Consider the following 17,553-nt stretch of genomic DNA (forward strand, 5'->3'; position numbering starts at 1 on the left):
AAAGCCTGAATTATCGGCAGACATGGGTTAGGGGACAATGACGGATGTGACCTTGACACTGACCTTCACAGTCCCCTTGACGTATTGTGATGTCATCAAGGGCAATATCCCCTGTGAAGGAGGATCCCACGTAGGCTTGGAACACCAGCTTTAAATAGGAAGAGACACACACAAGAATGTTAGCCACCTAATTGTAGCCTCTTCCATGTGTAAACATGAGATTAACATCAATTTCTTGGACAGTTTGTGATCAATTGTTCAAGCAGAAACTTTTCAATATTTAACTTTTATTCACTGATAGTGTTGGGTCTATTTTGATGCAATTAATTTTCTTATGTCTGCCTAAGTTTTTTTGTGACTGAAAAAAAACTGTACATATTTCAATATCTATCAAAACTATTTACCCATTCTATTTTGTGTTCATGCCAGCTTTGTGGAGAAACATTGACATTTTAGTGTTACACTACAGTACAGATATATTTTACAGATACATTCCATGCTTACAGAACAAGGTTAAGGTTACAGTGGAAGAAGCTCAATAATTTCTCACTGTTGTCATGGCTACTTCTGTCCAATCAGACCCCATAGTTTCATGGGTAGGTAATAATTGATACATGTAAGCCCACCAAGTTGGCAGAGACAGGGTATGAATTACCTTCAACATTTATATCTGAGGCTGTAACTCTAGCATACTGATGCTAGATTACACTTGGCATAGTTGACATTAAACATCGCAGCTACACATTTCATTTGGTGCGTACATTAACATTACTTTTATGGGTGCTATGCATGGAGATACATACAACATGTATGTACCATGTGTGTTCAAATAATATGAGAAATTATCTAGAATGTTTGCATCAAACCAGCCCAGCTAGCAAAGCTATTCTTGAGGCTAATTTCTGTTTAGTAATATTTGACAGGAAATGTGTGCTGACATACTTTGAGTATCACGGTGAGACTTATACAGGGTAGCATACGATATTACTTTTAGTGTGGAAATTTTCATGCATTTCTTGCAACCAGAAGCTAGCGCAAATAAAAGCACGCAAATATTATTGCATGCCATATGTTCCAGAGGGTAATGTCCTGATTCCGCGGAACTAAAAACACGCGAAATTCATCTTACCTAGCAGGGCGCGAAAAATTACTAACGCAAAGATATCCACTTTCACAGTAGACCTTATCAATGACTGATTATTAAATAATGAACTAACCATGCCACATTCATCATCTGTCTACACCTTTGTGTGTGAATTTTGTGCACATTTGACTCACACGCACAGAAAGTTCTAAATAATTACTGTACATGGCACACTACATTGTGGGGCTTTGACTAACTTGGTAAGGGTAGGCCTCAGCTATGGTGACCGATCCCAAGAACCACTCATCGGACTTCTGACCCTGGCTGCTCCACACGAGGTTTCCGAGGTTGGAGGTCGCCGAGTCGTTGCGCCTGGCAAAAACGTTCAGCGTCTCGATGGTGGGGCCGAACATGTGATACCAAAAGTTGAGACACTGGCGGAAGGTGGTGGAAATGACAGGACTCATGATCCTAGCCTCGTCCCCAGGCACTCTGGGGCTGGATGTCTCAATGTACACGTAATAACCATTGGCTGTTAGGGTGAAAATAGAGAAATATATGACTGCACGTGTATTAAGTAGAGGCTAGGTGATACCAAAAGTTGAGACACTGACGGAAGGTGGTAGAAATGACAGGACTCATGATCCTAGCCTCATCTCCAGACACTCTGGGGCTGGATGTCTCGATGTACACATAATAACCATTTGCTGCCAATTGAAAATATAGAAATATATGACAGCAAATGTATTAAGTAGAGGCTGTGTTCTACAATACTTCCAGTTTCAGAAATCTAGATACCAGCATCTTTGACATTGTATAGAAATGAAGCAATAAAATAACAAAAGGATGGGGCTGAAAAATATTGGGTAATGCTTAAAAAGAGTGAAAAATGTATTTGTGTCAGGATTTATCAAGACTTTATTTTTTCTATTTTTTTTCTCTCTGATAGACAATAATATATCATACAAGAATAATTCATTTTCAGAAATAAGGTTTTGCTTCCAATTCACATAAAATAAACATCTTGATAGTGACAGTTGATGTCATGAATTCTGTGCAATTCAGTCATTTTTCTTTTATTTAACTTTTCACACAACTCATTTTATAGCAAAGTCCATTTTTTTTTACTGCTTGTAACTTGTAGATAAGTGAACAAACATTTAATTCAGCAAGACTCTCTAATTTGACCCATCTAATACTAGCTCCACATGTACTCTGGCAGACCTGTGTCTATTGGAAATGCATGTGATAGCAAAATCAGTTTGTCCTAATAATGGGTAAATAGGCAAGAAGGTGAAATCATTGCTACATAACCAAACATACTGAATTACTTTAAACTACAATCAATGGATTCAACAAATACAATGTTTCTAAAGATTTTTTTCCCATTCTTCATGTTTATCTTTGCTGCCAGTATAATGGCAATAATTTTTTGAAATAAGATTATTTTCAAGGTGTTTCTGGGTTTTTTTTGCGTTGTTTTTTTGTTGTTGTTGTTTTGTTGTTGTTTGTTTGTTGTTTGTTTGTTTGTGTGTGTGTTTTTTTTTTTTTTGGGGGGGGGGGGGGGGGTGTTCATGGTCAAGTTGCATGAAGCTTGCAAGTGAGCAATATCAAGCAACATCAGTATACAGTATATTGAGCTGATATACATGTAACCCCTACAGTAACAGCTCAGCCATTGTCATTAAATACAGCTCCTTGTGTAGTTCAATGAAGTTCAGTATTATGCACTACACTGTTATCTACATTAGATGTGAATGTACCATGATATAGAGTACTCAATGGAAGCTGCACGCTATAGTATTCTACAGTTGATATATCTCCATATCATTTCTTCTGTTGTTGTTGAGCACAGAAAATTATTCCTTTTGTAGAATTGTGACAAGTAGGGCTTAACTATGTGTATGTGAGTAGCATATTTCTGTCACTGAGTGAACAGAATGCTTTAACAACATGTTCTGGACATACTAAGAAGACATTTATGAGGAGTACTGCTCATGTCAGCTGACTCTTATGGTTCTTCAAAAGAAGATTAAGCTCTCTCTGCTAGAACCATCCTTCCCATGTTTCGTCAACATTTGTACCACAATAGGTGTGACACACGTACACTTGGGACATACATTGTATTTTGCTATCTTCACTAGATATCAACTTATAGGTCAGTGAGTACTGCTGGGGATGTATGATACAGTGTCACTGGTCAGTTGCCTACAAGGTTGTACATTGTTGGGGTGAACTTTGCATAAAAATGCTCTAAGTACAGTGTACACAAAGATCCAGCTATCAGAACTCTGTGTACATGTCATACATCTCATGTGTAGCTTTCTTCATAAGATGTGTAACTATTATCACTGCAAGGCATTCTACACCTTTTTACCTATGTCAAGATGTGGAGAGCAAACCACTGATTGCTTTTTTATACAGAATTCCTGATGACCCTTTTCATGTGCCTGAACCATGCCTAGCTATTTTGTTTGTAATTACGTTAATTCCCTGCCCCTTGTAACATTACTTTGAACAGTCAAGTTTTGGGGAAATTCCAATATTTTTATTCCTTATTAATATCATGGCATATTTTGCCTTGAACAAAGACTACAAGGAACTGGTTGGATTCCTTGCATCTGTACAAAATGAGAAGAAAATTTACAAAATATTGCCAATTTGACAGGGGAAAAATGGGAACTTTACTCATGTCATATGTGTTGTCAATCTAACTCTCAATCATATATTCAGCAAGAAAGAGGCTTGAAAGAAAATTCTGTTACTTAAAGGGAAAGTAAACCCAAAGAGCAATGTGGATTGAGTGAAAGCAGTAATATTAGTAGAAGACATCAGTGAAAGTTTGAGGAAAATCGGGCAATCGATGCAAAAGTTATGAATTTTTAAAGTTTTGGTGTTGCAACTGCTGGGTAAGGAGACTACTAGAGGTTATGACGTATGAGTGGACTACAATATAAAGAAAATAAAAAGGGAATTCAATAAAAAGTCATTTTTCATGAAAATTACACATTCCATCAACTTGATACTGACATATGTTAGGGGTAGCACTTATTCCCCTGCTTTCTGAAAGCGGTTAGTCAAGAACTCTTTCATTTTGCTAGAAAAGTGAATTTTTGTGGAATTCCTTTTATATATTCTTTATATTGTGGTCCTCTCATACGTCATAACCTCTAGTAGTCTCCTCATCCAGCGGTTCCAACACCAAAACTTTAAAAATTCATAACTTTGGCATCGATTGTTCGATTTTCCTCAAACTTTCACTGATGTGTTCTACTAATGTTACTGCTTTTACTCAATCCACATTGCTCTTTGGGTTTGTGTTCCCTTTAACCGTAAGACGGACTAAAAGAATAAGAAGAATTTACCAAAAGATAAAGCTCTCAAGGTAAGCAACTCAACTCATTCATTTGAAAAAAAAAATTATTCAGTCCTCTTTTGAAGTCTTTGTGTTTGTTTTTTATTCATGGCTCAAAGTTAATGGCTTTTAAAGTAACACACAGCAGTTGGTAAGATCATATCTAGAATGGATATTGGTACTGACCTGTTCCTGTTGTGTGGTCCACAGATGGTCCTGTCCCTACTGAGCCGGTGGACCCTTGCTGGCGGACCCAGTCAAAGTTGTCATCCTGGGCCTGGGTGTACTGACACCAACCATTCTCAAAGTCACAGTCCCACTCACTGGAATCTGTGATTGGAAGACAGGAATGAATGGAACATAATTGCAAATGCCACCAATTATTAAGGCTACATTTCAGTAACACCTAAAAGGCACTGTAATAATAACGACAGTTAATTTTCTCTTGAATAAAACACCTTTTTATCACACTTTTAACCACATCATGTGCTGAAGTACTTCTGCTTCATAGCATTTCTAAAATACAGCATATATTTGTTGCATACACATAACACTTTGCACCCTTTTCTTCCAAATTAACCTACAAAACATGTAGCTACTATCGCCCTGCCTTGCTAAAATGCACTTGTGCATGTGGGGGCACTGTGGCATAGTGGAAACGAGTCTTTGACTTTCAATCAGAAAGTCCTGAATTTGAATCCTGTCAAGTGCCTACTCTTTAGAAAAGATGTTTTTAGCCACCATGTCTCTCTCAACCCAGGTGTATAAATGGGTACCAGGCAATGCTAGGGTAATAATAATAGCAGGGCCTGCCCTCTGGTAGAGCAGTGGCAAAACAGAAAGGACTATCCTGGATAAAGAAGACCACATTACTATCATTAACATTGATAACCTGAAACTGTGTGATATCCTTGAGTGTTCATTCATGATATGTGTTTAAATCTAGGTGGGTAGTACACATATATTTGTACATATCCAGCTGCAATATTTGCTTTACCATTGCACAGTCCAGCCACACTGATCAAGGTGTCATCTAAGGCGATGTCTCCCGTGTAATTTCCCCCGAACGTGGCCTCCACCGCAATCTGGTAGGTGTTGGGGTTAGAGGTCGACACCTGACCTTTGATCCAGCGGTCGCCATGGTTACCAGACTGGCTCCACTGTAGGGCCATGTTCCCATTTATGCCATCAATCAGGTAGACATTCAGAGATCCAACACCTAAGGTATAAAGAAAGAGATATTTTCAAAGTATATATGAATAGCCTATTCACCTCGAATACCCTTTTAACACCAATGACAACATTAAAGGTAAAGTCATCTGAAACACAAACTCATAATTAATGACGTGAAATTCCAACATTAAATTATCAGATTTTGTTTACTTTATCAATAATTGTATGGGAAGAAAATCAAAAGACAAAACTGAATTTGCCACTATGGCATCCCACAAGAGCTTAAATTGTCCATTTCTGTGTAATAATTTTCTTGGACTTTGTTCAATACTTCTCATTAATATTGCATGTGAAAAGAAAAAAAAAGCAAACAAACATGTGTTCACAACACACATTATGCTATCTCTGTTATTCTGTAAAATATTGTAGTTAGTGACATTTGATATGAAAAAAGGCTCAGACAAAGGATTTCCCCCCCCCCCCTTTTTTTTTGGGGGGGGGGGGGTTGGATGTTGTTTTTCAGGAGGGGGTTTATTCATTTTATGTGGAAACTTTAAAATGGGGATTGTCACAGTGAAAGTGACAATTTTGAAATCCACACTGCTCTGTTCTGCTTATTCTTAATAAATTGATGAGACTAGTATGTCAAACATATGTTTATTGGATTGCAACCAGGACTAAACACCTATATTGTGTATGAGTAGTGCCATTGATGGTGAACATGCTCAAGTGCCATTGATGGTGAAACTAATTAACATGATAATGATTGAAATCTGTATGTCAGTGTAGTGAAGTCCACACTACACAGTATAGAGACTTGGTAATACAGGTGTATTGAGAACTGGTTCTGGCTGGTTTGAGGTTGGCCATTTGGTTGTATCTTGGTAGAGGAGTGTATTAGAAGGAGTCAGACACACCCTAGCTGCCATGTTGAGTGGACAGGGTTCTCCAGAGCTGTCACACGGTACAGTCTACTTTGCAACATGCAGTAATTGGTCTGAGAAGTTTGATTTAAGCAGCTGTAAACTACTGCACAGGGTTGAGGAAGGCTGCTAACCTGCCAGCAGAGTTGGAGCTGGTTTTGCAGTTTGTAAGCTGTATTCGAGCGAATTTTGGTCACCATCGGTGAGTTTTATCTTGACTTTGTTCTTCACTAGAGACAATGGACTAGGTGAAAAACAATGAATTTATAAGTGAATGTACAAGTGACAAATATTAAAGGTCGTATATGAAAGGTGAAGACTGTTGTGAACTGCACTTATGTAAGTACAAAGTAAACTGAGAAGACTGGAGTTTAGCCTTTCAGTAAGTACATGTATTCACCTCATATTGACAAGGTCAGATGAAGTATTTGATATTTTTAGACAAACCTCATGTTAGCAGAATTTAAGAATACGTGTAATTTTGCTGTTCACTTTTGTATGTCAGATTTAAATGTGAAAATGTGAGGTAGGAATAATCTCATTGGTTGGTCATAAAATTTTGATGTATTGTTGTGGGTTTCTAAACTGAATGTCATTGCTGGGGACTTTAAATGCCCATTAGTGCAATGCTTATTTTACCTAAGTGTATCTCATTGTGAATGACCAAACTATAAGGCACTTTGGTAGGAAACGTGTTTGGAATTATGACTATCATTATTATAGATGGCACTAAGGACGGAACACAACTTTCCGTGTCGCACTACGGACTGGACTGGAGTTTGGGTGATGCACTTAAGCGGGGACTGCATGGCCTAGAGTCTCCCTGTTGCTGAGACAACGTGCATGTGAGGTCAGACGAGTTATCGCGATAGCCACCTCGCGTTGGCAGTGAGAGTCGCGTGGTTACATCGTCAGTTAGCGAGACTAGTGGACACGTCCATGGACTTACAGAGGCCAAATCATGGTGATGTATACCTTCGATACACATTCGCATTGGAGAGCAGGAGTATTGGCAAAAGTCTGACAAACTCTCAAAAGACTAGCAGTGAGATAAGCTACACTCGAATACACCGAGATATAGTTGATTTGTACCTATTATATGAGACCCAGGTTGTTGTGAAATTTTCACGTGATTTATAAGTATGAAATACCGGTACCAAAATTCCAAGATGTAACATTGGTCATTATTGAGTTGAATTATGATATGCATAATGCATTCAGGTCAAGTCTGTTTCAGGTAAATCAATGGAGAATGTGGCTTAAAGTGTGATGATTGGGTTTAAGACCTAAATGAGATTATGAAGTAAGATGTGGCAGTGATTCTGAGCCAGAATGAGCAAATTTTCGGGACAAGTCAATTCAGGACTGTCGATTGAGTTGTGGTAGCCCTGTTGAGTGGGCACGATATAGATAGTGAACGTGAAGAGATAGAGTTTTGGATGTCAGGTGAGTTTAGGACCTGGACATGTTGGTGAATTTGGATTGACTCAGAATCAGAGAGGTCACACAGAGTCAAGTCAGCTCAGGACTTGCTGTGGACCAGAGGTAAAGCCAAACCTATTTGTTTAACAGAAACAACATTGCATATGACCTGTATACATGAGACGGAATTTAAGCCAAGGGAAGTCAAAGTGTGAATTAAGTTTGAATTTCCTTAAGTGGGGATAGTTGAGGTTAGGTCAGTGACCTCTGAGTGGGATGGTTTGAAGTCAAAACAGTGTCAATTGATGTGTTTAATTTCTATGGGGTTGATGCCGTTTTAAACAGTAAAAGTGAGATTTTGATATTGACTCTTACATTGGGTCAATTTGTGGAATTTAGAGATTTGACCGGACGAGTTTGTTATAGAAATGGATGGACTGGTCAAATAATCCTTTATATGTGAATCGAATTTTATTGGAAATAAACCTTGAGAGGTAACTGTACATGGCATGTGTGAAGCTATCCTTATTTGAGTAAACCCACGTGACAGGGATAATATCATAAACAACTCAAAATGAATACAGCAATGATGGCTCTTCTCTATCTCATGGGAAACATATGAAATAAATAATATTCACCTGCAAAACAAACAGCAATCCAGGTATCTTATATTCTTATATGAAAAGCTAAGTTACCACATGCTGAGACTAATGTCCTTTGAAATCACACACCCCTAATCTATCAAGGATTCTGTATACAACAATAAAACTGTGTATTCTGTATACAACTGTCTTTTTTTTTAATACCGCTTAGGGAAATTTGTTGTTGTTTTTTAGCAATTTTTTTTTTTCTCTATGAGGGGACTGCATTCTACAAGCTCTGCTTTTTAGCAGTCCCCTCCATTTCCAGCAATATTGTTTATGCATTTACCACAGTGACGTAACAGTTATTTGTATCTCTGTTGATAATTTACCTTTATCTCTTTTACAATGTTGTTCTGTTCATCGCATTGTGGTACTGATTCCCTGACGTCTGTGTATACGAGCGTTTCACTGTATTTCTATTTATTTGCTTGTTAGAAGTGAAATAAATCAACTTGAACTTGAACTTGAAAACAATACTTTATCATATGATAATGTATGTCCACATAATCTCACCTGCTCCATACATATGATACCAGAAAGAGAAGCAGCCATCATCAGATGGTAGATTTTCACTGACCAGCCAAGCCACATCACCAGCAAGTAAGGTGCTTGTTTCCAGGTACACATAGTGACCTGGGAGAGAAAACATATTCATTTTACCTTCAGTCCAGAACAAATATTGACATGATTAAGAAACTAAAAGACAAAATATCATTTAGTACTGAAAGACCATTTTACATAATGAAAATAAGAAAAAACTGATTGAGAATAAATGCAAAACATAATCATTTATCCTGAAAAATTACAGTTAATTCATAATTTCACATGTTTTGTTTTCAAAAAATATCAAATAGCAGCTGAACAAGAAAATAGATTTTATTGTGATCATTTGGATACAGAATAAGTATTTATTACTAAATCTTCCGAGACATGGTTTGATAAACCTGCATTCTTTTGAATATCTTTTGTTTTAACATTTAACATTTTGGCGTACTTCATTGTTTCTAATATTTCTAACAACAAGCACAAAATCTTATGAAAGTTGAAAGATTTCTTCAGCACTAAAGGTTTGTAATTTATTTTTTCGTTGGCAGGAAATACCTACGATGGCAATTATAATTGTAAATATTTTGTCTGTTTCCATAGCACTAATCTTATTCCTACCAGATGATGACGAGAGGGTGTGGTCTTTGCTGGGACCAGTGGTCACACTTGGCGTGGCCCCGCTGCTCCTCGTCCAATCAAAGTTGTCGCCAGTCTGGGGGTTGGTCCATGTGCAGTAGTCTCGCTCAAAGTCACAGAAGCCTGTTGGGTTTGGACAAAGGCTCGGCATTAACCCGTTGAGGATGGACTAATTTTGCTACAACACGCATTTCACATAGAGACCTGCCCAAATATTCTTGGGATTAGTCTTCAACGGGTTAACAAGAGGCTCCTCATGGCATTGGCTTCATTCTATATCACTGCCTCTAGTAATTGGTGTGCTACTTTTACAAATTGCCACAGTGGAACCTATTTGTAATTGAATAGAGGGTACCTAATCCCACTAAATTCTAACATGTCATCACGGCCTTCCTGTTGGACTGAGGCATATGGCTACACCTGAGTAAGCTTGCAAACTTTACAACGAGGTTAAGTTTGGTTGAATTACTGAATGTTGGCAAAAAAGCTTGGCAAATCAAACTAAGGCCTGAGAGCATGAAGGGTTCAGTTATGAAAAAGTCTTGGTAAAGAAAGTGCAAGTTTGCAACATTGTCATGGCAACACTGAAACACACTCAATCTGTTTGATATTAAAGGTGCATGGTCCCCGTGTTTTAGTCAAATGCGTACGCGGGCGCACGGCGCAAGTTTCCTATAGAGACCTACGCTATCGACTTCTTTTGGCGCTTACGCTTTGGCCCACTTTCCCGAGTCCGAAGAAGACCGATTCACTGTAGTCAGTGGTCCGATCACACTTCGGCTCATGATTCGGCTGAGGGGGATGACAGCTTCAGCAAACTTCTTTTGTGATGTCATAATAACAAGCACATATGCACGCACCCTGGCATTACTACAGACTGCGCGATGCGCAGGGAAGACAACAAAGGCAACGTTACTTAGCAACACCTACGCACTTTACTCTTGATGAAAGCTCTACTTCGGTAATCTTCGGCAGTATCATCAACAGCGCCATCTACACTACCGGGACTATGCCCCTTTAAAGACATAATTCTCTACACACAATGCACTCCTCTATAAATTTAGAAAGCAGATTGTCAAAAGAATGTCTTACTCAAGGCCACAAGGACAGACACAGCATCAAATCAACACACCTGGAGCAGGGCAGGCTCCATACTCAAAGAGAATATCACCCACTGTAGAGAATCAACTCACCTGGTGCTGGGCAGGCTCCATACTCAAAGAGAATATCACCCACTGTAGAGAATCAACTCACCTGGAGCAGGGCACGCCCCATACTCAAAGAGAATATCACCCACTGTAGAGAATCAACTCACCTGGTGCTGGGCAGGCTCCATACTCAAAGAGAATATCACCCACTGTAGAGAATCAACTCACCTGGAGCAGGGCAGGCTCCATACTCAAAGAGAATATCACCCACTGTAGAGAATCAACTCACCTGGAGCAGGGCAGGCTCCATACTCAAAGAGAATATCACCCACTGTAGAGAATCAACTCACCTGGTGCTGGGCAGGCTCCATACTCAAAGAGAATATCATCCACAGCAATGTCTGCTGCTGTCATCTGTCCCACCACGGCTTGGAGTACAACCTGGAGACATACAAACCAGTATCATGAAGTACTGTTTGATTTTGGTGACAAGATGTCATAGGCTTCAAGCTACCATATGGAAGAAAAAATATATTTAATTTAGACTAGCAAAAGAAGAGGAACAATGACTTCATGCAACATTTTTGGTCCTTATGCTTTAAGACTTGCAACGAAACAATATTGGTGTTCTTCCACAAACAAAAGCCCTGTTAGGCATCAAGTCTTATAAAAAACATTGTAATAAATCCAATGCAAAAGGGAGAAGTCATTATTCATATACATGTACCTACGTAGCAGGTATGATCTGGGTTAGTACACTATATCAAACAAGGCAAGTGCCAAATTGCGTCTCGCCCATTCGTGTACAAGAAATTAATATTTTTATAACTCTCAGAAGTTCATTGACCTGCCTATGACCTTTGACCTTGTGGTGGCCTTCAACTCCCCAAGGGACATTTACCATCCAGGTTTGGTCACAAACGGACAAAAGGATCAAAAGTTACGAGCCATAATCAAAACGCGCCATAAAAACTGAACAATGGGCCCTAAAAATTTGTTGACTCCTTGTGATAACCTTTAATTCCCCAAGGGATATCTACCGTCCAAGTTTGGTCACAAACGGACAAAGAGATCGAAAGTTCTAAGCCACAATCGAAACGCGCCCTAAAAAACTTAACATTGGGCCCTAAAAGTTCGTTGACCCCTGCCTGTGACCTTTGACCTCGTGATGACTTTCACCTCCCCAAGGGACATCTACCATCCAAGTTTGGTAACAAACGGACAAAGGGATCAAAAGTTATGCGCCATAATCAAAACGCGCCCTAAAAACTTAACATTGGGCCCTAAAAGTTCATTGACCCCTGCCTGTGACCTTTGACCTTGTGATGACCTTCACCTGCCCAAGGGACATCTACCATCCAAGTTTGGTCACAAATAGACTTACAGTACGTATCAAAAGTTATGTCCCATAATCGAAACGCGCCCTATAAATTTAACATCGGGCCCTAAAAGTTCATTGACCCCTGCCTGTGACCTTTGACCTTATCAGCTCCCCAAGGTACATCTACCATCCAAGTTTGGTTACAAATACACTTACGGATCAAAAGTTATGGTCCATAATCGAAACACACCCTAAAAACTTAACATTCGGCCCTAAAGTTCATTGACCTCTGCCTGTGACCTTTGACCTTGAGGTGCCCTTCACGTTTGCAGAGACTCCAACTCTCCCATTTTCGACGGGAGATCTCCCGCTGAAAACCACTTTTGCAAAAATCTCCCGTTCTCCCGCTTGAGATCTAATTCCTCCCGCCCTGGCTCTGTGTCTCCCGTTGGAAATGATTTCTTACTTACTGCTATCTTATGTTGAAAAAATAAGCCTTAGATAGCACCAGAGAGCATCTAGGACCCTAGGAACTTCGCGCTTCGCACACATGAACTTGGAGTCTCCCGTTTTCTAGGGGTTTCGGGCGGGAGAATCTCCAGATCAGAAGGTGCTTGGGGTTGGAGTCTCTGCGTTTGGTAAAATGTGTAACTTTGTATAACCACTCTTCCCTCCAAGTTTGATTGAAATTGAAATCCTCAGTAGAGAGTTATTCAAGTTTTTGTAGCGTTACGGACAGACGACGGACGGACGGACGGACGGACGACGGACGGACAGACGCCGCAGGTGATCCCTTAGTCTCCCCACATCTCCGGTGGGCTCAACAAAAACGAAATTGCTCAATTTCAATCTAAGTTGGTTCTAGTTGACGAATATATTCCACTTTAGATTGTTTGCATGTTAAAGTACATGAAAGATGTGGCTTTGCTAGGGTTTTTGATTAACAGCTTTCCTCATAAGTTTACACTCTACAGAACACTAATTTCAATTTACATCAAGTTACTGGCTATGACAACACTGGGGCACATAAGCTCCACTTTGCCAACAGGTAGCTGAAAACTGGTTACACCCAATCCCCCCCCCCCCAAGAAATACATACTGAAGTAGATGAGATCATGTGAATCACATCAAGAGGTGTGTCATATTCAATACAAAATAACACCTAATCAATATGTGCCTCTTTAATTCAAGGAATGCAATTACAGTGCAGAACTATTCAATGCATGCATCCATTTGTTGTTTTGTATCATTGCTGTTCGAGGGAAGGGGTTCTTGATTTGAATACAAGACACACGATGTACTTGTCATTGCCATTGCATGATAGATTGATTGGGGAGGCTACAAACAGATGATGGTTGTGAATGACCAAACTGTGTACAATTATGTATTGTAAGGCCTCATTCTTTCGTTGCTGATGCTCAACATCTTTGTCAAGAGCATTGACAAGACACCGTACCTACAGGAATCACACAACCAATTGATTACAGGAACTAGTGGATCAAGTACTAGTCTTAACCCATTGAGGATGGTCTGATATAATCAAACACCCATATCTCATACACACTTGCCCGAGTATACTCGGGACACGTCTTCAGCGGGTTAAGAATATGGGGAATTACAATATATTGGGAGCAAGAAGTTTTGGTCATACCTGAAAAGTTGCGTTAGACTTGACCGTCACTGTAGCATACTGCCATGAAGCTCCCTGAGAACCTGGCGTGGATGACCAATACGGGCCAATGAGGGCGCCATTGACAGATTCCCACACTGCGATGTACCCTGCGTCCACGTAGTCATCGATGTGGTACCAGAACTTCATGCAGTCTCCCTCCTGGGTGGCGTCAAACGAAGGGCTGTACACCAGGGCCTGGTCGCCAGGGTAACGCTGTGCAGAGGCTACATCAGCAAACAGCAAGTAACCTGCGGAGGGCAGAAAAGGGATGTACAAATGTAAATGGAATCTAGTTGAACAACATTGATCAAATTTCAAAAATCCTGCACACCAAATCAACTGATATCAAAAGAAAAGAAATAGACCTATTTCACTATACATGTACTTCTTTTCTTTCTTTTTTCCTTTGTTGTTGTTGTTTTTTCTTTTAATTTTGGCAAAACTGCAGCCCATGCTGACATCTAAATGAAGGTTTATTATTATTCTCACAGGACACAATAATTTTTTTCCTCCCTAATACTAATGCTTTGAAATTATACAGAATTGGAAAATTTCTCACAATTCTATCCTAACAACTTCCAGTAAACAAGAACAATCACGGTGATTTAAAGTGTTACACAGGTTTCAGAAAGTAAAACAGGCAATACAAAACATCTCCTGACAGCAAATCAACATGTAAGCCCCCGCCACATATAAACACGGATCCTCAAGGGTCTACACGATGATCCTGGGAGTTCCAGGATAGTTTCACCCTGGATGGAGCATCAACGAGCGTTGATGACTGTACACATGGTATCAAAATGGCAGCTACACGGATAAGGCTGGAATAGCACGGCATCTACATGGCGCTTACACGGACCATCACGGCAGCTACGCGGTGGCCACACGGACCATCTATGATTGCTCTACCAACACGGCAGTCCCCGGATGACCCCAGGTGTTTTTGACCTCAAAAAGTTGCCGTGTTGACCTCCCGGATGTCCAAGGATGCCCAAGGCATCAACACCAATCTCTCCCCGGATCACCCCGCACCAGATCTGAGGTGATCCGGGATGTCGATGTGACTGGGGCTATACTGTGCTTCTGTCAAGAGAGGGCGGTATTACAGTGTCACATGACAGCATAAAATTGTACCTGTAGAGGTTCCAGTGGTGTGGTCACCCAGCGGGGTGCCATGGGGAACGTCCAGCGCTCGGACTCTCAGCCAATCAAAATCATCCAGACTAGTCTCCTGTGTCCAGCCACAAATACTGCTTTCAAAGTCACAAGTTCCTGCAAAAATAATTTGCAATGGTATGACAAACACCAGCATTTCATTACTGAAGTGACCACTCTGTAGAATGAAAAGTTGAAACTAGTTTTCCTCCTACTCCTACTATTGTTATAATTATTGCTATTACTGTTGGTGCTGGTACTACATCACTAATTTTGTGATTAAATTCTGAAAGACATATCAATCTTGAATTTCCTTGAACTCAGAATAACATCTACATATTTTGGCCACATTGATGAGATATTGTGATTTTTTTTTTCTGTTTATCTCAAGATGTCACATATCCACAACCTATGGAACAACCACCTTTGAAACCTTTATTTTGCACAATATATGTATATCAAAATTAATGGCAATGGGAAAACATATTATGTGGATTGATTTCATTCTACATGACCATGTCCAAGAGGGAAATGGTGGGTATTTCACTGGAATGGCAAACAGTAGTTTGCTCTGTGCTTGTAAAGGTTAAGATCCTATATTGTTTAACAAAGGGAATATTTTCATCAAATTTGCATTCAGGACAATCTGCAACTGGGGAGGGATTAAGATGCATAATGTCACAAAAAATCAGGGCCTGGGATGGGGGATGGGGAGGAAAGTACCCTGGAGAGTCCCTGCATACATCCCTGTTTAGAAACACAAGAAGATGATAGTACAATTTCTTACTTGATGGGGGACAGTTTCCACTGTGATAGGAGATGTCATCTACAGCGATGTCACTCTCAAATGATGATCCGATGATGCCCTCAAAGACAAACTGAGGAAGTGACAAAATAGAATGTGAAATCGTATCAGAGCTTCTATTGCAAACCAAAGAATTGTGCCACTAATGTGATTTTTAATCCTTCTCCAGGTACCTAAACTATCTCCAACTGGACCTGACAATTTAACCCTGGTAACTGCACTGGGGGGGCTGCGAGGCCCCCCCCCTCCATACTTTTGGCGATTGCATCGCGACCGCTGGGAATTTCGAATTCTCGCTTCATGACTTTTTCCCCTGAAGTCTTGCGCACATTTTGATACCACATTTGTCCATATCGGACCTACCTAGGGGTGTTATGGGCCAATTAGTATGCGCATGTCATTAAAAAGGCTAATCGCTGCATATGCTTGTGTACAGTTACATACTGTCAATAGACCATGGCTTGCATTACTTTACAAATTTTGCTCAGGAATTGGTTTTCCACTTGGTTCATGCTTCTAAATTGGGCAAAGTTTAGAAACAATGATATACATAAGGAATAGAAAACAATATAAAACATAAGAAATAAAAACAATACAAAACATAACAAAAAAGTTGTTTTTTTCTCTTTTTTTTTTTCTTTCTGATTTATTTCACATTTGGGAAACATTATTCTTCATTATTACACAGTTTTCATGTAATTTTGTACTTGTTTAAGCTGAAATAATGAAAATATCCCCCAGATGCATTTTTACGCATTATGAAGAATTAATCAGCTAATTATGCAAAAAAAAATTGCATAATTGCTTAAAATAAATTACACCATCGGATTCAGCACGCGAAGATCAGCATGCAAATTTTCAAGTTCATCGGACATTGCGTTTCTGAGATCAATGGGGGGGGGGGGGGGGGGGGGGCCTCCCAGGCCCCCCGTATTTTCATGGAGCAAAATAGCCCAGTACAGTAAGGGTTAACACGTACCCTTACTCTGCCCTGTAGGATTGAAAGTAGTTTTTGTTATATCATATTGTAGATACACAGGAAAGTCCTGCAAAACATAAAAATATATGAAGATATGAATATGGTAAAAACATACAAGTTGGAAGCATTGGATAAGAGAACATTGTGTTACACATGAATCATTGCAGCTCAGCTCTGTATGATGAGGTAGAGTAGCTGTTGTCTTAGAACATTAGCAACAACCCCTAGATACAATGTACATAAATCTCATTGTACATGACATACGACATAGGATGTATTGTCACCTGAAAGTTTTGTCCATTGGAGTCTACACTGATGGCTGCTGGATTCCATACGTTCCCAAAGTCAGACGGCCCCCTGCTGAAAATGGTCTGTTCCGCTCCATTCTCATCCAGGACATTGACCTTGAGTGTTCCCATGGTGCCACCATACATGTGGTAGTAGAATTCAAGACACATTCCAGCAGACCCCGTCGTGTTCTGGGATGGTGAGACCAGTCGAGCGGTGTCTCCAGGCAAACGGGGACTAGACGCCTCAGTGAAGATATAAAATCCTTTGAAAAACAACAGATATATATAAATATACATATATATACATGTATATATATATATATATATATACTGTATGTACTCTGAATATAAGCAGTGTACACAGATATTAACTGCTCATACACAGTGTAGGACAAAAAAT

General features: G+C 39.7%; 1 protein-coding gene across 1 annotated transcript in view; it reads right to left on the reverse strand.

Annotated features, from left to right (window-relative positions):
- The window catches only part of LOC139718772 (MAM and LDL-receptor class A domain-containing protein 1-like), a 35,871-nt gene that overhangs the window by 14,795 nt on the left and 3,523 nt on the right, over positions 1–17,553 (reverse strand). Inside the window, exons 5-14 of the mRNA XM_071630237.1 lie at positions 17,148–17,416; positions 15,867–15,957; positions 15,059–15,196; positions 13,966–14,172; positions 9,766–9,906; positions 9,115–9,234; positions 5,437–5,658; positions 4,626–4,769; positions 1,342–1,616; positions 64–148 (exon numbers count right to left, since the gene is read on the reverse strand). Coding sequence (XP_071486338.1) covers positions 64–148; positions 1,342–1,616; positions 4,626–4,769; positions 5,437–5,658; positions 9,115–9,234; positions 9,766–9,906; positions 13,966–14,172; positions 15,059–15,196; positions 15,867–15,957; positions 17,148–17,416 — 1,692 coding nt within the window. The remainder of the gene's footprint in view (positions 1–63; positions 149–1,341; positions 1,617–4,625; positions 4,770–5,436; positions 5,659–9,114; positions 9,235–9,765; positions 9,907–13,965; positions 14,173–15,058; positions 15,197–15,866; positions 15,958–17,147; positions 17,417–17,553) is intronic.

This window comes from Diadema antillarum, unplaced genomic scaffold (genome assembly GCF_040938485.1).
Source record: "Diadema antillarum isolate AM-2024a unplaced genomic scaffold, OU_Dant_1.0 scf00000099, whole genome shotgun sequence".
Taxonomy (NCBI): Eukaryota; Metazoa; Echinodermata; class Echinoidea; order Diadematoida; family Diadematidae; genus Diadema; species Diadema antillarum.